This window comes from Sinohyriopsis cumingii, chromosome 15 (genome assembly GCF_028554795.1).
Source record: "Sinohyriopsis cumingii isolate HCF-2022 chromosome 15, ASM2855479v2, whole genome shotgun sequence".
Classification (NCBI taxonomy): Eukaryota; Metazoa; Mollusca; class Bivalvia; order Unionida; family Unionidae; genus Sinohyriopsis; species Sinohyriopsis cumingii.
In genome coordinates this window covers 26,767,625-26,788,627 of record NC_142975.1, presented here as the reverse complement: position 1 = coordinate 26,788,627, position 21,003 = coordinate 26,767,625, and the positions used below count along the sequence as shown (strand labels likewise).

The following is a 21,003-nucleotide window of genomic DNA, read 5'->3' as shown; positions in this document are numbered from 1 at the left end:
AAGGTAGACATACAAGATTTGATAGACAATTCAATGCCACATAAGGTAGACATACAAGATTTGATAGACAATTCAATGCCACATAAGGTAGACATACAAGATTTGATAGACATATCAATGCCACATAAGGTAGACATACAAGATTTGAGAGACATATCAATGCCACATAAGGTAGACATACAAGATTTGATAGACATATCAATGCCACATAAGGTAGACATACAAGATTTGATAGACAATTCAATGCCACATAAGGTAGACATACAAGATTTGATAGACAATTCAATGCCACATAAGGTAGACATACAAGATTTGATAGACATATTAATGCCACATAAGGTAGACATACAAGATTTGATAGACATATTAATGCCACATAAGGAAGACATACAAGATTTGATAGACAATTCAATGCCAAATATGGTAGACATACAAGATTTGATAGACAAATCAATGCCACATAAGGAAGACATACAAGATTTGATAGACAATTCAATGCCACATAAGGTAGACATACAAGATTTGATAGACATATTAATGCCACATAAGGTAGACATACAAGATTTGATATACATATCTGCATTCATACTTACATGATATGATAAGATTTTTGTGCCAATATAGTAATTCTGAAATTTTATTTTGACACATTTTTAGACTTCAACATTTTTTGACAGAATATCTTGATAGCAGGATCAAGCACAAACCACATGAGATGTAGACAAATGAACTCTTGTATTGCTATGCATATCTAACCTAGATTTACTAGCCAATATTTGGGGCGGAATTTTTCTAGATTTGCTAGCCAATATTTTGGGAGAAGTTTTGTAGATTTGCTAGCCAAACTTTTGGGGGTATTTTTCTGACTGAGACTTTCTCTGTACAGTATTTTAAAAACACAAATCTAATTACTTTAAATTTGTTACTTTCATTTCTTGTTCCAAAATAGATGGCAGGCTGTGATCATAAACTTTAGAATATAAGCAACATTACAAAAGGAAAATCTACTGTCATCAAAAATATCAATTTAACATTGACTTATGGAAGTGCGATAGTCTGTGTAAATTTATACGTATAACTATATGATATCAGTCTATTTTGTACCTGGCGTCTGAGGTTGTCTATATGCCCCTGTAAGAAGCATCTGTCTCAGTGAACTACTTAAAGGTGTCTGGCTTGACATCAGTAATTGTTGCTGCTCTATCATTAGCTGTTGCTGCTGTTCCTGGAACATTGGCTGTTGCTCTGACATTATCACTGGCAGTGGTTGGGACATCATGGGCAGTGGTTGGGACATCATGGGCTGTGACTGGGACATTGTGGACTGTCCCTGGGACTTCATCAGTTGATTTTGTTGATTAGGGTAACCTTGCTGTTGCAAGCGATAGGATTGATTGTTCATTCCATGGTTTGAGCCCATAGACTGACCTGAGAAATGATAAAGAATTTAACCAAATGTACATTTTTAAACTAAATATTCCATTTGTTCTTGAATAGTCAGTTTGCCTAATCCTTTTCTGATTCTGATAAAACTTTGACCATTCCATTTAATAAGTAATAGGGAAAGAGTGCCATGAATGTATATCATATACCTACCTCCTGTTTATACCTATTTTTTGGACCACTACTATACATGTATAATACATATCTGAAACATGTAGTCTCAAATAAACAGTTCTGCTTAGAGCTTATGTAAACCATTCTAGGGCCACTTAAGTTTATACATGGAGTCAATTATAAGGGAAGGCAGGCAGATATTGTAAACAACCACCATTTCAGTACTGATTACTTAATTGGCTGAGAATAGCTAAAAGGATGCTTTATCAAGTCCTTACAACACTAATGTGGGAGATCGTTAGATGAATTTGAAATCTGATATCACAGAGAGGTATAAATTTAACAGGTCAATTCATTACAGTTACGTACAATAATAGAGATGTGCATTGAAGAACAAGCATTATAACATCACTGCCTTGAATGAGAATGTTGAAGCCATCATTATTAAGGATTATTGGCAAGGCAGTGATTAGTGGCAGCATTTCTTCAAAGTTAGATTAATTTTTACTCCATATATGAAACACACTGACACAATTATTTCAATAGGTGGAATAAGTGGCTCACCTTTTAAGGCAAAATGTTGAGATGCACCTGTGATTTAGGAAAAGATGATCAATTTGCAAATTTTACAAATTCGAGCTGAACTAACTTTCAGAACTCTTCGATGGAGTTTGACTTTGTAAAGCACAGCAACAACAGTGAACATTTTCTGCAAATTAAGACTGATAACACCATATTGACATGAGTCCTTTTGGAGTGTAATTGACATCCATCCATTGACACAGCCTTACCATGTCTGCCGTTCCCTCACAGCAATGTAGTTGCAGAAATGAACATTTACTATGCTGTGAAAAATTCAACAAGATCTGTGGAGAGTTTGAACAACAGTACCATCCAGTCTGAAATGCATGCCAAGATGAATACAAACAATATTTGTATTACCTCCAACCCCACAACCTTTGGGAGAAGCAAAGCCCACATGTAATTAAAAAATATTCCACAGTCCAATGGATTTAAAAGACAGACACATGGTATATCTTTATTTATTTATTTAATGTTGGTTTAATGTCTGTGCTTTTGTACCCCTGTAGGTATGCGCATGTGTCTGGTGATGATATTGTACAATACTAAGTCTACCAGCATGCTTTGCTGTTTAAATATGTTATATATGCATATATACCTCTCTGTGATTACAATCTATTATATACCTGACATCTGCATGTATGTATACCTCTCTATGATTACTGTAGCCTATTATATACCTGATATCTTCATGCATGCATGATCTCTCTGTGATTACAATCTATTATGTACCTGCACAGTTGCATGCATGAATACCTCTTTATGATTACTGTAGTCTATTATATACCTGATATCTGCATATAATTTGTATACCTCTTTATGATTACTGGTTTATTATGTACCTGATATATGCATGCATGTATACCTCTCTATGATTACAATCTATTATATACCTGACATCTGCATGCATGTATACCTCCCTATGACCTGACATCTGCATGCACCTCTCTATAATTATTGTAGTCTATTACATACCTGATATCTGCATGCATGTATAGCTCTCTATAATTACAATATATTGTATACCTGACATCAGTATATATGTATACCTCTCTATGACCTGATATCTGCATGCATGTATACTTCTCTATGATTACTGTAGTTTAATACATACCTGATATCTGCATGCACATATACCTCTCTATGATTACAATCTATTATATACCTGACATCTGCATGCATGTATATCTCTCTATAATTACTGTAGTCTGTTATGTCTTGATATCTGCATGCATATATACCTCTCTATGATTACAATCTATTAAGTACCTGTTTCATGAGGTGGTGTGTATGCCCCTAAAGAGAACATCTGCTTCATGGAACTACTTGGGGATGTTGGGAATGACATCATTGATTTTTGCTGTGACATCACAGACTGTCCCTGGGACATCGTAAGTTGATTTTGGAACATTATTTGCTGTTGCTGGGATATAATAGATTGTGAGTGGGACATCAAGGGCTGCCCCTGGGATGCCACATAGTGGTGCTGGGATAGTATTGCCTGTTGTGACATTATGGCTGGTGACTGGAACAACATCGGTTGATTCTGTTGATTAGGGTAACTTTGTCGTTCCTTATTCATTCCGCTCTTTGAGCCCATAACCTGACCTAAGATATGATAAAGAAATGAAAACAATTTGTTCAGCAATCCTCAATACAGGCACTTAAGTAGGGAATATTTTACTCTGGAGATTACTGACAATGGCAGCCAAGTCAAAATCATGATAAGAGACACTGGGGTGCTATCTGTTAATGAAAACCACCCAAGCTGGTACATGCAAATTTTCATTTACTGAACAATTGAAATCAATCACAATATCAAATGGGTTCCATCCAAAATATAGTTATGCAAACTTCCCATACATAGGTCAAGCAATTACCAACACTAAAATGCATTAATTATGTTTGAAACAAAATAGGGTAATAGTTTCAAGTACACACTTGCAGTGAATACAGCAGCCTAGAAGTACAAACAGTCATAAGGTATAACAGTACCAATTGTGCAGTCCAGGTGGGTGGAGCTTAAAGTGTAGGGAACATTGCATTCAGAAATAAAGAACAACTCTAGCTGTGATTGGTGCATTATGTAAGAGTTGTACTTTCTGTTAGGCTTAGAAAAAGAGTTGTGCCTCTTGGCAACATGTGTGATTACGTTAATTCATATCTAGATCATATTTTGTATTTTTTGATTTTTTTTAAAATGTGGTACACATGGCTGAAACTGTCTGTTGTGACCAGATAACTCTTATCCCTGTCTTGTTCAAGCATAGTTATCTCTCTTAAATGCAATGAAGTGCCTGGTTTTGTCCTTGCCAAATTGACAATTTGGTATTGTTCTCTATGACAGTGTGTGACACGCATGCTGAGGTAGGATAGAAAGTATATTTATTTCACAAAACATTAGCATTGAGGTATATGGAAAAACAATTGGTACCGTGAGACCTAAAGGGAAGAACAGCTTCACAGTATATCCATAGAAATGCATACATGTGGGCGGCATTTATGAATTGTACTAGTTTGATGTAGGAAAATAAATGGATGCTGAACAGTTCTGGTCAAATATTGAAAGTCTTTTAAGAATAAAATGTATGAAATCTGCAGAAAATAGCACAAGTTGGCTTTGGATGGGGACTTTTGATAATTATAGCTATGACAGATATAGACTTGTGTTGCCTGGTGCCTTTACATCTGTGTTGTCAGTTCCTAGATTGGAATACATGCAACAAAAGAAGTTATATAAACATAATATAGTTGAATTTGGCCAAATATTGACTATTTTACCTGCAAAAAATGAAAAATCATGTGTACAAAAAACAACTATTTTGTTCTTGTAAGGCATGCCATAAACCAGGATAGAGAACACGTAGATAGATCACTTGTACCATGTAGGATGTTCTGGTATGAGTAAATTTAGGTAATTTATTAAAGATATGGTATTCCTTCCCACTTTGATTTTAATTGTCCTGCTCTAATTGTCCATTTTGTACATTTTCCTGCCTTGATATTGTCCATGCAGTTTATTTAGAGAAGTTCTTTTGCATTTCATTTGTTGAAGTAGCAGGGAATACCAGCAGACAAGAGCAGTTTCTTTAAGTCAGCATTTCCTATTGACACTTGTATAAGCCAAATTATAACCTACTATTGACTTTCAATTAATTCTATTTATTTCTGTCCAGCTGTTCTTGTGGAATTTCCATTTTAGGTTAAACATTCCTGAGTGATAACCATAATAGTTACAGATGGCCCATTCCTTCCATTCAAGTCAACACTGTTCTTCAAACTTTGAATCCCATCGCAAGAATCCAAATTGGCATGGGACCATATCTGCATGTTTATGGAAGGCTGCACTCCACATGCCAGCAGTGTAGAGAGAACAGTAAATGTGTGATAAAAAAAAGTCACATCATATCACAAAGCAAAATTACATCAATCTTGAGGTCTCCACTACATACAGAAACCTTAATGTTAGGTTCTCACTTTATTAGTAATGTATTTTGGATAATTTAATTGCATTGAAGTTAATACATGTGTTCATGAACTCATCTATATTACATGGATAATATATTGGAGTAATTACAAATATGACACTGTCACGTTTGCCTGCCAGCGATTACGTAAGTCAGGAACAAAGGAATGGGTTAGTGCACTGAGTATGTCGACCCTGCACGGTTGTGGCGATTTGTGTTTGTACAAGAGCCGCTCCCTTAGATGCTAAAACTCACATGTAGACATTGAAAGCTTTGTTCTAAGAACAAAGAACCCTCGATGCTATTGTAAATCTCTCTGCTTTGACAGATGGCCTGAGGCTCATCTGTTAAGTTGGACCGACTGGGGGTAGAATTGATATCCAATCAGAACTGAGGAAGGGTGGGGCCATCAATTCGAACCAGAATTTAACAGTCATTTGGATTGAGAACGAATTAGTCATTGTGAAACATCGTGCTGACAAGTTTAGCAATAACTCTGGGAACCACTCATGATTTGGCGGGAAAAAAACCTTGGTACATTCAAGGACAGAAAGCTTCATAAAGGTCAGTGAGTTATTTGCTCGATTGTTGCAGAATGTTACGGCATTGTAATTTAAATTATGTACAGTATTTATATTTACTTACTAGAATTGTTAGTACGTAGAATTACCTTTGTATTGTTTAATTTACATGCATGCTTGAGAAATGAGCTATGATTATGTAGATTGCTCGCTCGTCAGAATTAATATTGTAATTTGCTATTTAGTTACTTCGTGGTAAACTGTACAGTAAGTGTATTTATTTATGTGATATTCTAGATTTTGCAATTGTTGAATTAAATTGTAACTTTGGAAATGGTTGCAGTGTGTAAATTTAAATAATATGGATATTTGAATATTTGTGTACACTTGTGGGAGTGTAATGTACAGAAATGCATTGGATTGTTGTGATATTGTTGAGAATAATGAGATTAAGAATATATATATATATATATATATTGATATGATGCAATTTAGTGATTTCTCTATGATAAGTAGGATACCACTCTTATTGCAATGTTGTTTCTATAAGAACATGTGGTTTTCGATGTGCACGAATGCGTGACCAAAGATGTAGATAACCTTGATCTGATGATTGATTGATTGTTGATTTAGTGTGAGCAAGATGGCTAACACAAATGCTAACGTCCTTGTGTTTTTCGTAAAGGAAGCTTTTGGGGACAGACTACTGGGTAGTCAAGTCCCAAGTCTCAGAGAGACAGGATTTACGTAGGCAGAGAACAAGCCTCATTGAAGGAGAAAGAGAGAAAGAAGGAGGAGGAGAAAAGGAGACAAAAGGGGAAGAGGATAGGAAGAATCGGAGAACGCCAGAAGGAGGAAAGCAATTGGCGGAGTAAACACAGATGAGTAGAAACCAAGTACAGGGGAAAGCCATCTCACACTATAATCATGTGATGAAATAGGTTGTCACATGGTTGAGAGCAAGAAGATTGGTTGAGAACTTAATATCGTTTAATTTGTATTAAATTGTTATTCTTTTGGATTTCACCTTTGTGTTCTTAATAATTTAATTGTCGGTATTGCTGACTGGGGGCTCGGAGCTTTACCTCTCTCTATCACTAATATCACTTCCTACAAAAATGAGCCAGGGTGGGAATTCCACAGTAATTCAAATAAATATTGGGAGCATCCCACCCCAACGCATAACAGTGAGTCACATAGAACTTCACACACACCTTATGTATATCATTCAGTTATCTCCCTTACACCAGACATAACATTTCAAGAAATAAAAACTCACATTTTCAGTGACTGGTCAGGAAAATTGGTCAGGAAAATAAAGAGAAGATTTGCGAAGTATTGTATTAGCCCTCAGTCTTGATGCAAATGTAAGTATTTTAATCATTCCTCGCAGCAAAGTTTACATGTTTAAAAACTGATAAAGTATGTTTTGTTTGGTTTAGTTTTTTTCTGCATATTATTATTAATTTCTTACATAGAAGCAATATAAATGATATTCATCTATATTATCTACATTATTCACCCTTTTATATTAGATGGGAATGAACACCACTTCACCTGAAATTTTGGTGCCTGCAAGGGATGTTTTAGTACAGGTGCCTTCACACTGTCCTTGGACCTATGGGGCACTGCCTCCAGATATTGTCCAAGGTAAGGTCATCAAACGTTAACTTCTCATTTTTCTCATTGCTACTTTTGTCTCCTTTAATATCCTTTATCATCAGCTACATCTCCCTTTTAGATAGACACTTTCCTCCTGTTTTTAAACTCCATTTGACATGCTATACTTATTGTTTAGATTTGGCATTTTTCTGTATTTTATTCTCTAATTTCACCCCCAATCCAACATAATTGCTTAAAAGCTATGATCTACTATATTTGGTGACTGATTGGCTTACTGAATCAATTTTATTCACAGCACAAAGGAGGAAAGCTTTCCATCTGTATTACAAAGAGGATTGGTAGGTAGACCTTTGTGTGAGGACTGTGGATTAGGGACCTCATGTATATGCAGACATTGTAAAGTGTGAGGACTGTGGATTAGGGACCTCATGTATATACAGACAGTGTAAAGTGTTCAGCTTATACTTTATAATAAGATTGGGTCATGTCCATCTGTCTCTGATGTTAAGTTCTGCATCTACCAAACAAATATAAATTCCTTTCTTTTAGGTGAATTGTACTTTTTGAAGCAGGAAAGATACATACTATTTGGTACATTGACCTTTGACCTAGTTATTACATAATATGATATAATGTGATTTATCACATATCGCACATGTGAAGTTCAGTAAGTGCTGATATGAATAAGACACAACAAATAGTTAAAAGAATTCATTTTATTTCAAAAGATGATTTTGCTAGTATTATATAGCAAAAGTATGAAAACAAGAGTTCAAACAGCTCAATGACATTTCTATACACATTCATATAAGACATAGCTTAGTACCTCATAAAATTGTTTTTCACAAGTGAGACTAAGTACATTTGTTACTATTATACAGTCCCGAACTATTTCACAGATTATTGGAAAAATTAAGGTTTGCTATAGGTATAACAGTACCAATTGTGCAAGTCCAGGTGGGTGGAGCTTAAAGTGTAGGGAACATTGCATTCAGAAATAAAGAACAACACTAGCTGTGATTGGTGCATTATGTAAGAGTTGTACTATCTGTTATGCTTTAAAAAAAATTGTGCCTCTTGGCAACATGTGAGATTATGTTAATTCGTATCTAGATCATATTTTGTATTTTTTTATTTTTTTTTTAAATGTGGTACACATGGCTGAAACTATCTGTTGTGACTAGATAACTCTTACCCTGTCTAGTTCCAGCAGAGTTATCTCTCTTAAATGCAATGGAGTACCTGGTTTTGTTCTTTCAAATTGACAGTCTAGCAGTGTTCTTTATGACAGTGTGTGACATGAATGCTGAGGTAGGATAGAAAGTATATTTATTTCACAAAACATTAGCATTGAGGTATATGGAAAAACAATTGGTACCATGATACCATAACAATATTGAATGTAGACAGTGTAAATCTACAAATCAAACATGACTTAAATATCAGTTTGTTTCAATAAATCACAAAGCATTGTACCTCAGATGATCAAATAACTCTGAATTTGCTGACTGAAAATGCACAAATTATTTCTCTAAGTGCCCAGTGCCAGAATCCCATGTAAGATGTTGTTCTTCAACCCTAACTAGAAAGGAAATGTGAAGACAAGAAACAGTAGAAGGCAATGGAATCAGCCATAGTCTACCTGGTGTAGTCACCTTAAATGAGGCAGACAGATAATTGCTTTGGAATATACAAATATGGAACCAACAGGTGATGCTCTACACATTGCAGATGATGACAGCATCTTTGTTAGGAAGACAGTCCATCAGTGAGAAATTAAGGGGGGAGAAACACACAGTCAATAAGAGATCCAAGTAGGTCATAGATCATTCACCTGGCTGACTTTCCCTAACAGCCAAATGCAAAGGGCAGATGGCAGAGTTACCTGGCACAGCAGGATGCTTTCTGTAAATTTCTTCAAACAACTACCAAACTTTTCAAACAACATCCATATGTTTTCTGATTATTTTGTTGTATCTACAGCCATATTTGATTGAAGACTGGCATAAGTTGCATACCATTGGACAGCTGTCACATCCAGATGCTTCCTGTCAAATTAGGCTGAATTATTTGACGGTTTGTTTTTTGTGATGCTCTCTCAACGATTTTGCTATTTTTAGTATTGGTAACTCTTCTGGACTGTAGTAAGCATCTTTTATACAAACGATAAAATCCCAGTGCTCTCTAGTGCCTTTGATCAAATTCTTTTGAGTGGTTTTGAGAAGTTATTTTGTTTTATGAAATGGCAGCTATGTTGGACGGCAGATCAGCATCAGTAACTGTGAATTCATTTATTTTTGTGGATACTAGTTTTCATGGTTTTGAGAAAAATGTAAGTTTTCCTTGGTACTTAAATGCTGAGAAAAGGGATTTACTGATGACAAAGAATCATCATTTTTCAGTTGTTCTTTAACTCATAGTTTGCAGCATCCACAAAGTCAATGAAAACTGGTACCCCACAAAATTAGTCAATTCACAGTACATAAACTGGAAAGGCCTTCTTTCTATCAAATCTGGTAACATTCTGTTTATCAGTCTTTTGCTGAAATAGTGGAATCATCAGCCACCATAACTGATGACATATTTTAGCTTCAACCAATAAGCTGTTCTGGTCAATGACCTGAACAGCTAAGAAACCTTATGATGGTGCTCTGCTCTGACACATATTCAATGAATGATGAACTTGCAGTGAAAGCTAGACTGCTGTCCTTCTTTAAATATGGTACAGTGTATGTTAGTTTAGGATATAATACAAGTATATCCACAGTATTATAAAATCTGATCGACAAAAAAATGAATCATACTGACCATGGACCAATTATAGCCATAAGCTCTCATTGTCACTTGGCATGTTTGTTATTATCTCTGCAGTCTGCCATCTCACCTCTGTCTGCATGCAGTGGGTTTGATCAATCTTGAGCTTGGCTAACATGGGTATGTGAGAAAGCCTGCCAGTAGTTTCTCATGGGTTAGTGCAGGTTCTTCCTGGGATTTTTGAGGGTTCTTCCTCTACCAGTTATACTGGCTGCCATGTATAGTGTATCTTGTGCTGAAAAATGGCGTTAAAACCTACAACAACAACAACAATCTCTTTGTCACTTGGCATGTTTGTTAATCTCTGCAGTATGTGTTGTCTGTATAAGCACTCTAGTGTGCATTGAACATAGCTGCATGGTTATAATATTTACAGCACTCCCTTAATATAAAGTCCTATATTATAACACAGTTCCTATTATAAGAAAGCATTCTAAGGCACTTATATGATCTATGATCCCCATGGATAGCATTATAACGAGGAAGTACTGTATAATGCACTTAATTAGAAGGTGGTCCCAGTGTAGGACAGTATACTCTGATTCCTATGGACAGCAGTACAATGAGGGAATACTGTATAATGTACTTCATTATAAGGCTGTCTCACTATAATGCAGTATACTCTATGACTCTATACATGGGGTGTTGTTCAAGTTATTATACCCAGTAATGGGCTGGGTAATCAGTTTGCCAGTCCAGATATGAAGCAATTGTAAATCGGTAATATCCTTTGATGTAATTGATACAATTGATGAACAGAAAGTTTAATGCCTTTTTGAACTGGAAATGACCCAGAACTTACAGCAGCAGTTAACATGTACAGGGTATTACAGAAGTTACAGCAGCAATTAACATGTACAAGTCATTACAGAACTTACAGCAGCAATTAACATGTACAGGGTATTACAGAACTTACAGCAGCAATTAACATGTACAAGTCATTACAGAACTTACAGCAGCAATTAACATGTACAGGTCATTACAGGATTGCTTTTCTGTGCTATAACAATATGATAGCTAATTCTTTTATTCACATTTAGGAAATTCTAGATGGCCAATAGGTTTATATTTTTTTTAAACAGATAATTAGATTTTTATATAGAAATGAATATCACATTAGAAATAAATATTTTCAACACCATGTATTTGCTGTAGAAGATGGAATGACATTTTTTCTAGCTTACTATTTTTTAAAATTAAATTACAAAATGCGATGAGTGCCTAATTGTATTTTTTCAACCTGTGTCTGAAATGGGGATGGGCTTATTTTATCTGACTTTTCAGCCTGGTCATATCATAACAAAATACAATTTCTTAGTTCCACAAAATGTTCAGTGTCCATACTGTTCAAAAAACATTAATCCAAGACATTTCTTCTGACAATCGTATACTCATTATTCCCACTATGAAAACAAAGTCATATGGACAGCGTTCTTTTGCAGACCAGGGCCCAGCAACGTGGAATGAATTGCCCACTGAACTTAGACACAAAGAAACAGTGATCACATTCAAGAGTGCTCTCAAAACTCACTTATTTTGACTGCAAGAATAAAATTAAAGACCTATTAATGTTTCCTACCTTACCGGTAAATATTTTCATCATGTTTTTTTAATGTTTTCTAATTTCATGGTGTTTGTTTTTGTAATCATATCATTATATGTTTTTTATCTTATAGATGTTGTCTAATGTTGTAAAGTGCTTAGAGCTTCTAAAGATTATGCACTATACAAAGTCCTCATTATTATTATTATTATTACTTATATTGGTTAACTGTCAAGTTTTGACATACAAAAACCAGATGCACTAGAAAAAAACGGAAATAATTACATGAGATGGACCCATATTCCCAAAACTGAACACCCCCGCAAAAAAATCAATACATTCTGCAAGCTCAAACTATTGAATCATATGCATTTTAAATTCATATATGCAATGTACCCTTTTTATAAACAAGACAGTATACATACCATATATTTTATGTCTTTTCTAATTAAGCATATAATATTACTTTGTATGATTGTCAATCATGGGGAAGGCTGTATCCACATCTGTGTCCACACAAATTATTGCCATTCATAGAAAATAATGATTGTTCTTTATTTCTCATGCTTTCCTAATACAATCACCTTTTCTTTCAAACTGTTTGGATTCATTATCTGTTCTTTACTGCATACTAGGTAATGTATTATAGCAAAAGTAACTCACAGAAAATCTCAATTTCTCATGGCAAACATCTGAATTTTTTACATATTCCTGTATACTACTAATGAGACTTTGTTGTTGTTGTTGTAGGGTTTAATGTCATTTTTCAGCACAAGATAGGCTATACATGGCAGCCAGTATAAATGGTGGAGGAAGAACCCGGGAAACCCCCAGAAAGAACCACCGACCCACGAGAAGCTACTGGCAAGCTTTCTCACATAACCACATTAGCCGAATCCGAGACTTGAACTCACGCAGACAGAGGTGAGATGGCAGTGATCCGTAATGGTGAGCGCTTTAGACAACTCAGCCACTCGGGGCCCCACTAATGAAACTAACATCTGAATAGAGTTATCTTGGGTATCATATCTTTTTGACTGAAAGATGACTCCTAAGGTGGTCATATTGGACATAGATCAGCACCATTTTCATTTAGGACCAAGCAGTACCGTATTTTCGCATATATAAGACGCGTCTTATATTAAATTTTACTTACCCCGCACCCAAAGTGCGTCTTATATTCGTGGGCGTCTTATCTAATTATTTTTTTACACAAACGAAAACTCAGTCAACAATTTTTAAAATAAACATTTGCTAAAAATACTGTTTGTCTTGATTTAAAATCAATCTAGTCATCTTCATCGTCATCAGTTTCTGTTTCAAATCCATTGAAACTTTCATCGAGTTCACTCTTGTCGCTGAATACCTCAATAGCTGCTGCTAATCGATCCTCATTGGTGTCAGTGATATTGGATGCATCCAAGTCGTCGTCTGAAGAACTGATATTGGTGGCCAGTTCTGGAATTATTCCAAACTTCCTGAAGCCATTGATGATTGTTGTTGTTTTCACTTTCTCCCATGCCCGGAGAAACAAATTACACACCTCTACGTGCGTTGCACGATGTTGTCGACCAGATGGCGTGAAGGTGTGCTTACCGCTGGTCATCCAACGATCCCATTCCTCACGAACAAAAGTCTTAAATGGATAACTGACAGCAACATCCAAGGGCTGGAGCTTACAAGTCAGACTACCTGGTATAATGGCTATGTGGGCTCCAGCATTGTTGATGTGTTTCTGCACAGTTGTCTCCTTATGGGCAGCCATCGCGTCGAAAATCAGAAGAGATTGCTTCTTGAAAAATCCGCCTCTTCTTGTTCTGAAGCACTTATCCATCCAGGTCTGCAACACCTCTGTATTCATCCAGCCTTTTGTATTGCAGACAACAACAACTCCACCTGGCAAAGTTTCTCTGGGCATGGTTATCCCTTTAAAGATAACAATGGGTTTCAGTTTTCCTCCTGCAGCTGTGCAGGCCAACACAACAGTTAAATTCGTTCGTTCGTGTCCCGTGGTATCAACCGCTACTGTCTTTACTCCTTTCTCTGCCACTGATCTGCTAGCTGGAATATCGAATGACATTGGAACCTCGTCCCTGTTGATGATGTCATCATCTGCCAACTTCAGTTCAGTTATTTCCTTCTGAACAAAGGTGTTGAAAACATCCAATGTATTCTCCCAATCATCTGGAAGCTTCTGTCCAACAGTTGTACATGCCTGGACTGCAAGGTTGTTCCATTTCATGAACTTGTACACTCAGTTCACACTGCCACAAAAGTCCATGATCTTCATTTCTGTAGCAATAATTCGAGCCTTGAGTTTGATTGATATCATTAAAACCGCATGGTTACTGTCACGTAGCGAATGTACCCAGTTGGCAAGATTTTCTTCCAATTTCGGCCATCTTGCCTTTCTACCTCTATGAGCTTGTTTCCTTGGATTCATCTTCTTAAGCTCCTCTTCCTCTAACTTACACTCACGTACTTCTTCTCACTGCAACTAAATTCTCTTCCAGCGGCTCTGTTGCAATGCTCCTTGATAACGTCACATTTAAAATCGGCCGTATATGATTTTCACTTCGTCATCGTGAAAATTTTATAAAGAGATTGAACACTCATTTATTTATAACAAGAGATTGATCCCATGTATACCCTATATACTGGTATATACTAACCCCAGCCGCTGAAGCCTAGGCCTAGCTGCCTAGAGGAAGATAAGATCAAACGATAACCGTTGCAGCCCTGCCTCAAACAATTCTTTGAACTCCAGCCAAAACGGTTAATGAAGCCTTGTTTACATCAGGTGAGTGATCGAAACATTGGAAATATTTGCGTTTATGACAAAGGAAAGTACCGGTAGTCACTTTGATGCACGTGGTTTGAAAACGGATGTTTACCGGTACATATTTGAATAAAACAACACACATAATTATTCAAAAGATTTGATTAAACTTTATTGGAACAATAATGTAATAGTACTTAACACAATAATATTAGATACAGATCAATACCATAAGTAACTTCTAAGTTATTAAAAAATCAACGCTATGTCATCTGCAGTCAATATAGGGTTTGCTCAGTTCGGCAGATGGTGAGGCCGAGTGCGTCTTATATTCGTGGGCATCTTATTTAAAATATTTTTTACACAAATCGTCAAAACCAGCGTCTTATATATGGGTGCGTCTTATAATTGGGTGAGTCTAATATACGCAAAAATACGGTACATCTTAACCCAGTGATAACATCAAGTCAATTTACCTTTTTATTCAGGATGAGTAGCAATAAGATTATTATGATGGTTACCATGGTGGCCATACTAAATGTCATTTTAGTACCCTTTTCATTTAGGGCTACTAGTCACCATAAGAAGCCTTCTGGTGAAACTTCATACTCTCAAATTTCTGAAATCCATTGATCATAAAAAAACTAAATTTGCCTGGCGTAGCTTTGATCAGTGTATAGTTTTTTTGAAACACCTTCAAATGAATGTGGTTAGAATTCTTTTATATGAAAAGTATGTAACGGCCAAAAATAAACTTTTTTCGCATTAACTTTTAAAGATCAAGTAAAGTACAATAAATCATAATATACAAAGTTCAAAACAAGCTGAAATCAGATTGTCTGAATATGTTTACTCCAGTTTCAGAAATTCATGGTTGAATGATATTCCAGAAATTCATGGTTGAATGACATTCCAGAAATTCATGGTTGAATGACATACTTTCTACTAAAAATCAACTAAGTATTCCAAAAAACACAGGACTGGCATTTTTAATAGAGTTTTACATATCATGTTGCTTTAATATAGAATATCTTACCTAATGATATTAAATCGTGTGCAATCCTCTTTAATATTTTTTTTAAAAAAGTACCCGCTGTATTATATTGGTTCCAGCCTGTGATAACATTTATTTTATGTGCTACATTATACACAATTTGATTAGTGTACAGTTTAAGGCATGTTGACACTGTGTGAGATGAACCATAGGCCCAATAGTCCACTGAGAATAATTAAATGTTATTATTATTATTATTATTATTATTATTCATTGAAATCTGGGAATATTAAAACTTGCCCAATAACACTTAAAACGTCCTCACCACTGTCTTCTTCATATACAACGCAGAAACCATGACTAATCAGGAAGATTGATATATTTTGTTAAAAATGATCTTAGATAAAAGAAATTAGTAAAGATGATGTGAATACCATGACATCAGCCTGTTCTTGTGGACCTCCAGATATCTCCAACTTCTGTTAAAGAAAACCTTACAATGGACAAGGAAAGAGGACTGTTGGTAGATAGGTATCCCACACATCTAACGACATAACAATCTGATAGGATGCAAATGTCATAATCATGTCTGCTGTTCTCACAAATCACTTTTCTTTTCCTGGTACAATGTCCTACCTTCTTTTCAAATAATATTTGTTTGGAAAATCATCTGACCCAGGTAACAAATTCTGTTCACTCGTCTATCATGTTACTGTAGAAAAAGATACACAATATGTAAATTTCCACAGTCAGCTGTTCATCAATACCGATGCTATACGTTGCTTCTTGACATTTTCTTACTTTCATTATAATATTTTCCTATTAACCATTTTAATATTGTCTGACTTTCATTTTAAAATCTTTTATCTAGTACTTCCTGATACAAATTTATGAACAGGTATGTGGACTGAACTAGGAAAAATATGTATACATTATCACATGTGTACAATTAGGATTATATCAAATTTAAAAAGTCCACCATTCAAACAAAAGTCACTGATATTACCACAAATGTCCTACTTTCAGTTTTCAAAATGAATGTGTAAGATATATGTATCCCTTTCCTATTTTTCTGTTATTGATTCTTAACATCATTTCCTGCCTCCTTCCCCAAATCTTCACTTCCAACAAATGATTAAAATTCCTTACACAACCTGCATCTTTAATCAGATCTATGGCTAAGCAAATATTTTTTGGATTCGTTTTTTCTGGAAATATGACTTGGGAAAAAATATCACTTGCCCTACATATTTACCACATGTCCCTGCATACAAGTAAGTCAGACAATACAGGCAGTTTAGTGATTTACAAACTCAAGTACTCTAGTGTTACTCAAGTGTTACAGTTTAGTTAGTCACATTTTCTTGCCAAAATAGAGCCAATGGGTACAGTCATCCCCTATACAAATTTATCAACATATATGCTTGAGGTTCAAAGAGAGAGAGGACCATGAATTAGATGAATACATAACTATTGTACCCTGGAACAAGGATGTAGTATACAGAACATAGTATTACTAGAAAACTGATCCATTTCTTCAAAGAATTTGTAATATATACCTGTAAGTCAGGTCCAAATACACACTAAACATGTTGAAATAATATTAATTACTGTTGTATGACTCACATTGTTTTTATTTAAGAGGGAGAACAGTCCTTGACTAAATGAGTCACCCTCTTGAATAAATTATTACTATTATTATTATTATTACTAAGCTGCATAGACTCAGATCTACCAGCACATTATACACCAGATGATCTGGGTCTATGCAGTTTGTAATCGGTTCAGATTTATAGAGTTGATCCTGATTCTTGTTTGATGGAAAATAATTACAATATTGAGGCAGTCCATCATTTTAATAGCAACAGGTTTTTTGAGTCCAAGAAATATGGGAGTGAGCCCTGTTTCCTGGAAGGTTGTTGCAAAGGGTAATACATAAATGGATAAATCTTCTTGTTCAGAGAGAGGAATTATGAGCATTACTCCTGAAATGTTTTCCTTTTTCTGTTTGATTGCAAATTTTTAAAATCCTGTTCAAAGTCAAAGGCTGAAAATCACATCTAAACAAGGTCATTTACCTTCAAAGTCATAGGCTGAAAATCACATCTAAACAAGGTCAAGGCTGAAAATCACATATAAACAAGGTCATTTGCCTTCAGAGTCAAAGGCTGAAAATCTCATATAAACAAGGTCATTTACCTTCAAAGTCAAAGGCTGAAAATCACATATAAACAAGGTCATTTACATTAGAGTATACATAGGGGTTTCCTTGTCTAAAACTAGAGCTCCACCAAACTAATATGGTTTTGTGACAGCTCACATTTGGTAGTCCCAGACACAAATGACAAACAGACATAGTGATAGTATATGATGATGCTTTTACATTCATTTCTGTAATAATAAAAGACTATTTACTGCTGTCGCCGATGGAATGAAATAGTTTTAATGCAGAGCCAAACATTCTTCATGGAGTAAAGCAATTCTGAACACCTCTTTTTAGAAACTTATCAAGCAATTAAATTTTTTTTTTGTAATGGGCTCAAAGTATTACTAAGTAAATGTTTATACCATATCCTTTCTCTCTCTCTTTATGCCATATGAAATATCCTCTCTCTCTCTCTATGCATTATGCCATAACCCTCTCTCTCTCTATCTCTTTATGCCATATCATCTCTCTCTCTCTCTCTCTCTCTCTCTTTATGCTATATGCCATATCCTCTTTCTCTTTATGTTGTATGCCAGTGTTTTTCAACCGGGGGTTCCGCGAAACCTAAGGGTTCCGTGATCGCCAGCCAGAGGTTCCGCCGGTGGCCAGTAAAAATATAAAAATAACGGCCGAAATCGCCAGGGACCAAGTCTGGCAGTACCGGAACTGTGCGGTAATTAGTCGTTGTTTATCCACTTAATTACTGTTTCAGTTGTTGTCCTCATGAGCGTTTTGCGTTTGAATTAATTTTCATAAGACTGTTGTTTTTGCGTGACCATGGACCGATTTATTAAGAAGAGAAAATTAGACGATGCCACAGCTGACGACCAAACTAAAACTCAGGAACAGTCGACTGAAGCTACAGCTAATACCGCGACATGTGAGCCGAACGTGCCAAAAATTGACGTTGTTGATCGGAATCTTAAAGTTCGTCAGTACAGTGACAATTACTTAGCTATGGGATTCACTTGGGCAGGAGACCCAGACTGCCCTTTACCGCTCTGTGTTGTCTGCGGGGAAAAGCTTGCCAACAGTGCCATGGCAACAGCTAAATTGAAGCGACACTTGACAACTAAATATCCGGATGTAGCGCACAAGAATGTGGCGTACTTCGAGAGGGCATTAAGCTTGAATAAAAATCAAACCGCTACATTCGAGAAAAAGTTCAAGATAAGTGACAAAGCTCAAGAAGCAAGTTATGCTGTCGCGGAGATCGTTGGAAAGAAAATGAAATCGCATACCCTCGCCGAAACCGTAATCTTACTTGCATGCCGAGAAATTGTGAGAATTATGTTTGGCGAGAGTGCCGTATCTGACATCAGTAAGATTCCACTGTCAGACAATACGATAAGCAGACGTATTTCAGACATATCCAGCGACATTGAAAGTCACGTTTTAGCGAAGATAAAGACACGTGGATTCTTTGCACTGCAGTTGGATGAAAGCACAGATGTCAGCGGTAAATCACAGCTTATGGGGTTTGTACGTTTTATTGACAATGGAGCTATTGTTGAAGATTTTTTTTTCTGCTGTAAGGAGTTACCAGAAAAAACAAAAGGACAAGACATATTTGACGTTGCCAATTCATATTTGCAGTCATGTGACTTGAACTGGAAAAACTGCGTTGGCATTCGTACGGATGGCGCCCCTGCCATGACGGGAAATGTCAAAGGTTTTGTCTCGCTGGTGCGACAGATGAATTCAGCTATCATGGTCATGCACTGTTTCATCCACAGAGAAGCACTAGTTGCTAAAACAGTTGGAGCCGAGTTAAAGTCTGTGCTGGACATGGTGGTGAAAATCGTTAATTATATGAAGATGAGACCTCTGAAATGTCGCCAGTTCGCCAAACTTTGTGAAAGCATGGAAGCGGACCATATCACACTCATTCAACACGTGGACGTACGATGGCTGTCTCGCGGAAAAGTTTTATCTCGTTTCTACGAGCTGAGAGAGGAGATGCCGATGTTCTGTTCTCGTGAAAACTTGAAGGATTTTGAAGAAGTACTGAGCAGCGAGTGTTGGTGTTCCAAACTAGCTTATCTGGCCGATATATTTCATGAATTGAACATTTTGAACAGTGGAATGCAAGGCAGACATGAAAACGTCTTGACTTCAACTGACAGAATAAACGCATTTCTGAAGAAATTGGTAATTTGGAAGAAGCATGCATCTGCTGGAAATTTGGAAATGTTTCCCAGTGTTGTTCAAAAAAATTACCAAGAAATTCTTCCATTAAATGTGACCCATTTAGATGCTCTGTTGAATAGTCTCAGCAAATATTTTCCGTCGATGTTTGTTGACCAGTACGACTGGGTTAGAAACCCGTTTGTGGAATTTGAACCGTGCCAAAGACAGTTTACTAATGAAGGAAGAGGAGGAGCTCGTTAGCGTTGCGAGTGACAGAACGCTGAAGCTAAAACATGCAAAGTTGAACTTGGATGCGTTTTGGTTACTAGTTGAAAACGAGTACCCGGCTATCGCTGAGAAAGCTCTGTGACCTCTGTTGCAGTTTTCAACTTCTTACATGTGCGACTTCGGATTTTCTGCTATGACCACCATCAAACACAAGAAACGAGAACGACCTTTGTCTGTCGAAGATGAACTTCGGGTGTCTCTCTCGAACATTCGGCCACGAATTCAACTGCTTTGTAGAAATCACCAAGCACAAGTTTCGCACTTTTTAGCTTGTTTTATTTTTCTCTCTTCCTCTGCGTTTTGAGCTCCCTGCATGACAGCTAGACACCAGCTGGAACGGTTGTTTACACAGCTCTCCCAGTCGTTGACATTGATGTTTGCTGTCTTCATATCCTTCTTGCAAACATCTTTGTAGCGCAGATGTGGTCGTCCAGTTGGTCGTGCACCTTCTGCTAACTCCCCATATAACAGGTCCTTGGGAATGCGGCCTGGGTCCATT

The 21,003-nt window shown here is 36.3% G+C and overlaps 2 protein-coding genes across 2 annotated transcripts in view; one reads left to right on the top strand and one right to left on the bottom strand.

The window, feature by feature from the left end:
* Nucleotides 1-17,311, bottom strand: part of LOC149781449 (DIS3-like exonuclease 2) — a 183,971-nt gene extending 166,660 nt beyond the window's left edge. Inside the window, exons 1-3 of the mRNA XM_089935531.1 lie at nt 16,315-17,311; nt 3,409-3,747; nt 1,105-1,428 (exon numbers count right to left, since the gene is read on the bottom strand). Of these exons, the coding sequence (XP_089791657.1) occupies nt 1,105-1,428; nt 3,409-3,739 (655 nt within the window). The 5' untranslated portion in view covers nt 3,740-3,747; nt 16,315-17,311. The remainder of the gene's footprint in view (nt 1-1,104; nt 1,429-3,408; nt 3,748-16,314) is intronic.
* A 1,552-nt stretch (nt 17,312-18,863) lies between these two features.
* LOC149781448 (zinc finger BED domain-containing protein 5-like) lies at nt 18,864-20,477 on the top strand. The gene has a single exon (XM_089934963.1). The coding sequence runs from the start codon at nt 18,864-18,866 to the stop codon at nt 20,475-20,477; it is 1,614 nt and encodes a 537-aa protein (XP_089791089.1).
* The last annotated feature ends 526 nt before the right edge of the window (nt 20,478-21,003 follow it).

Bases quoted from the DNA above. Each gene is read 5' to 3' on its own strand.
- LOC149781448 (XM_089934963.1), top strand. From the start codon at position 18,864: ATGGACCGATTTATTAAGAAGAGAAAATTAGACGATGCCACAGCTGAC.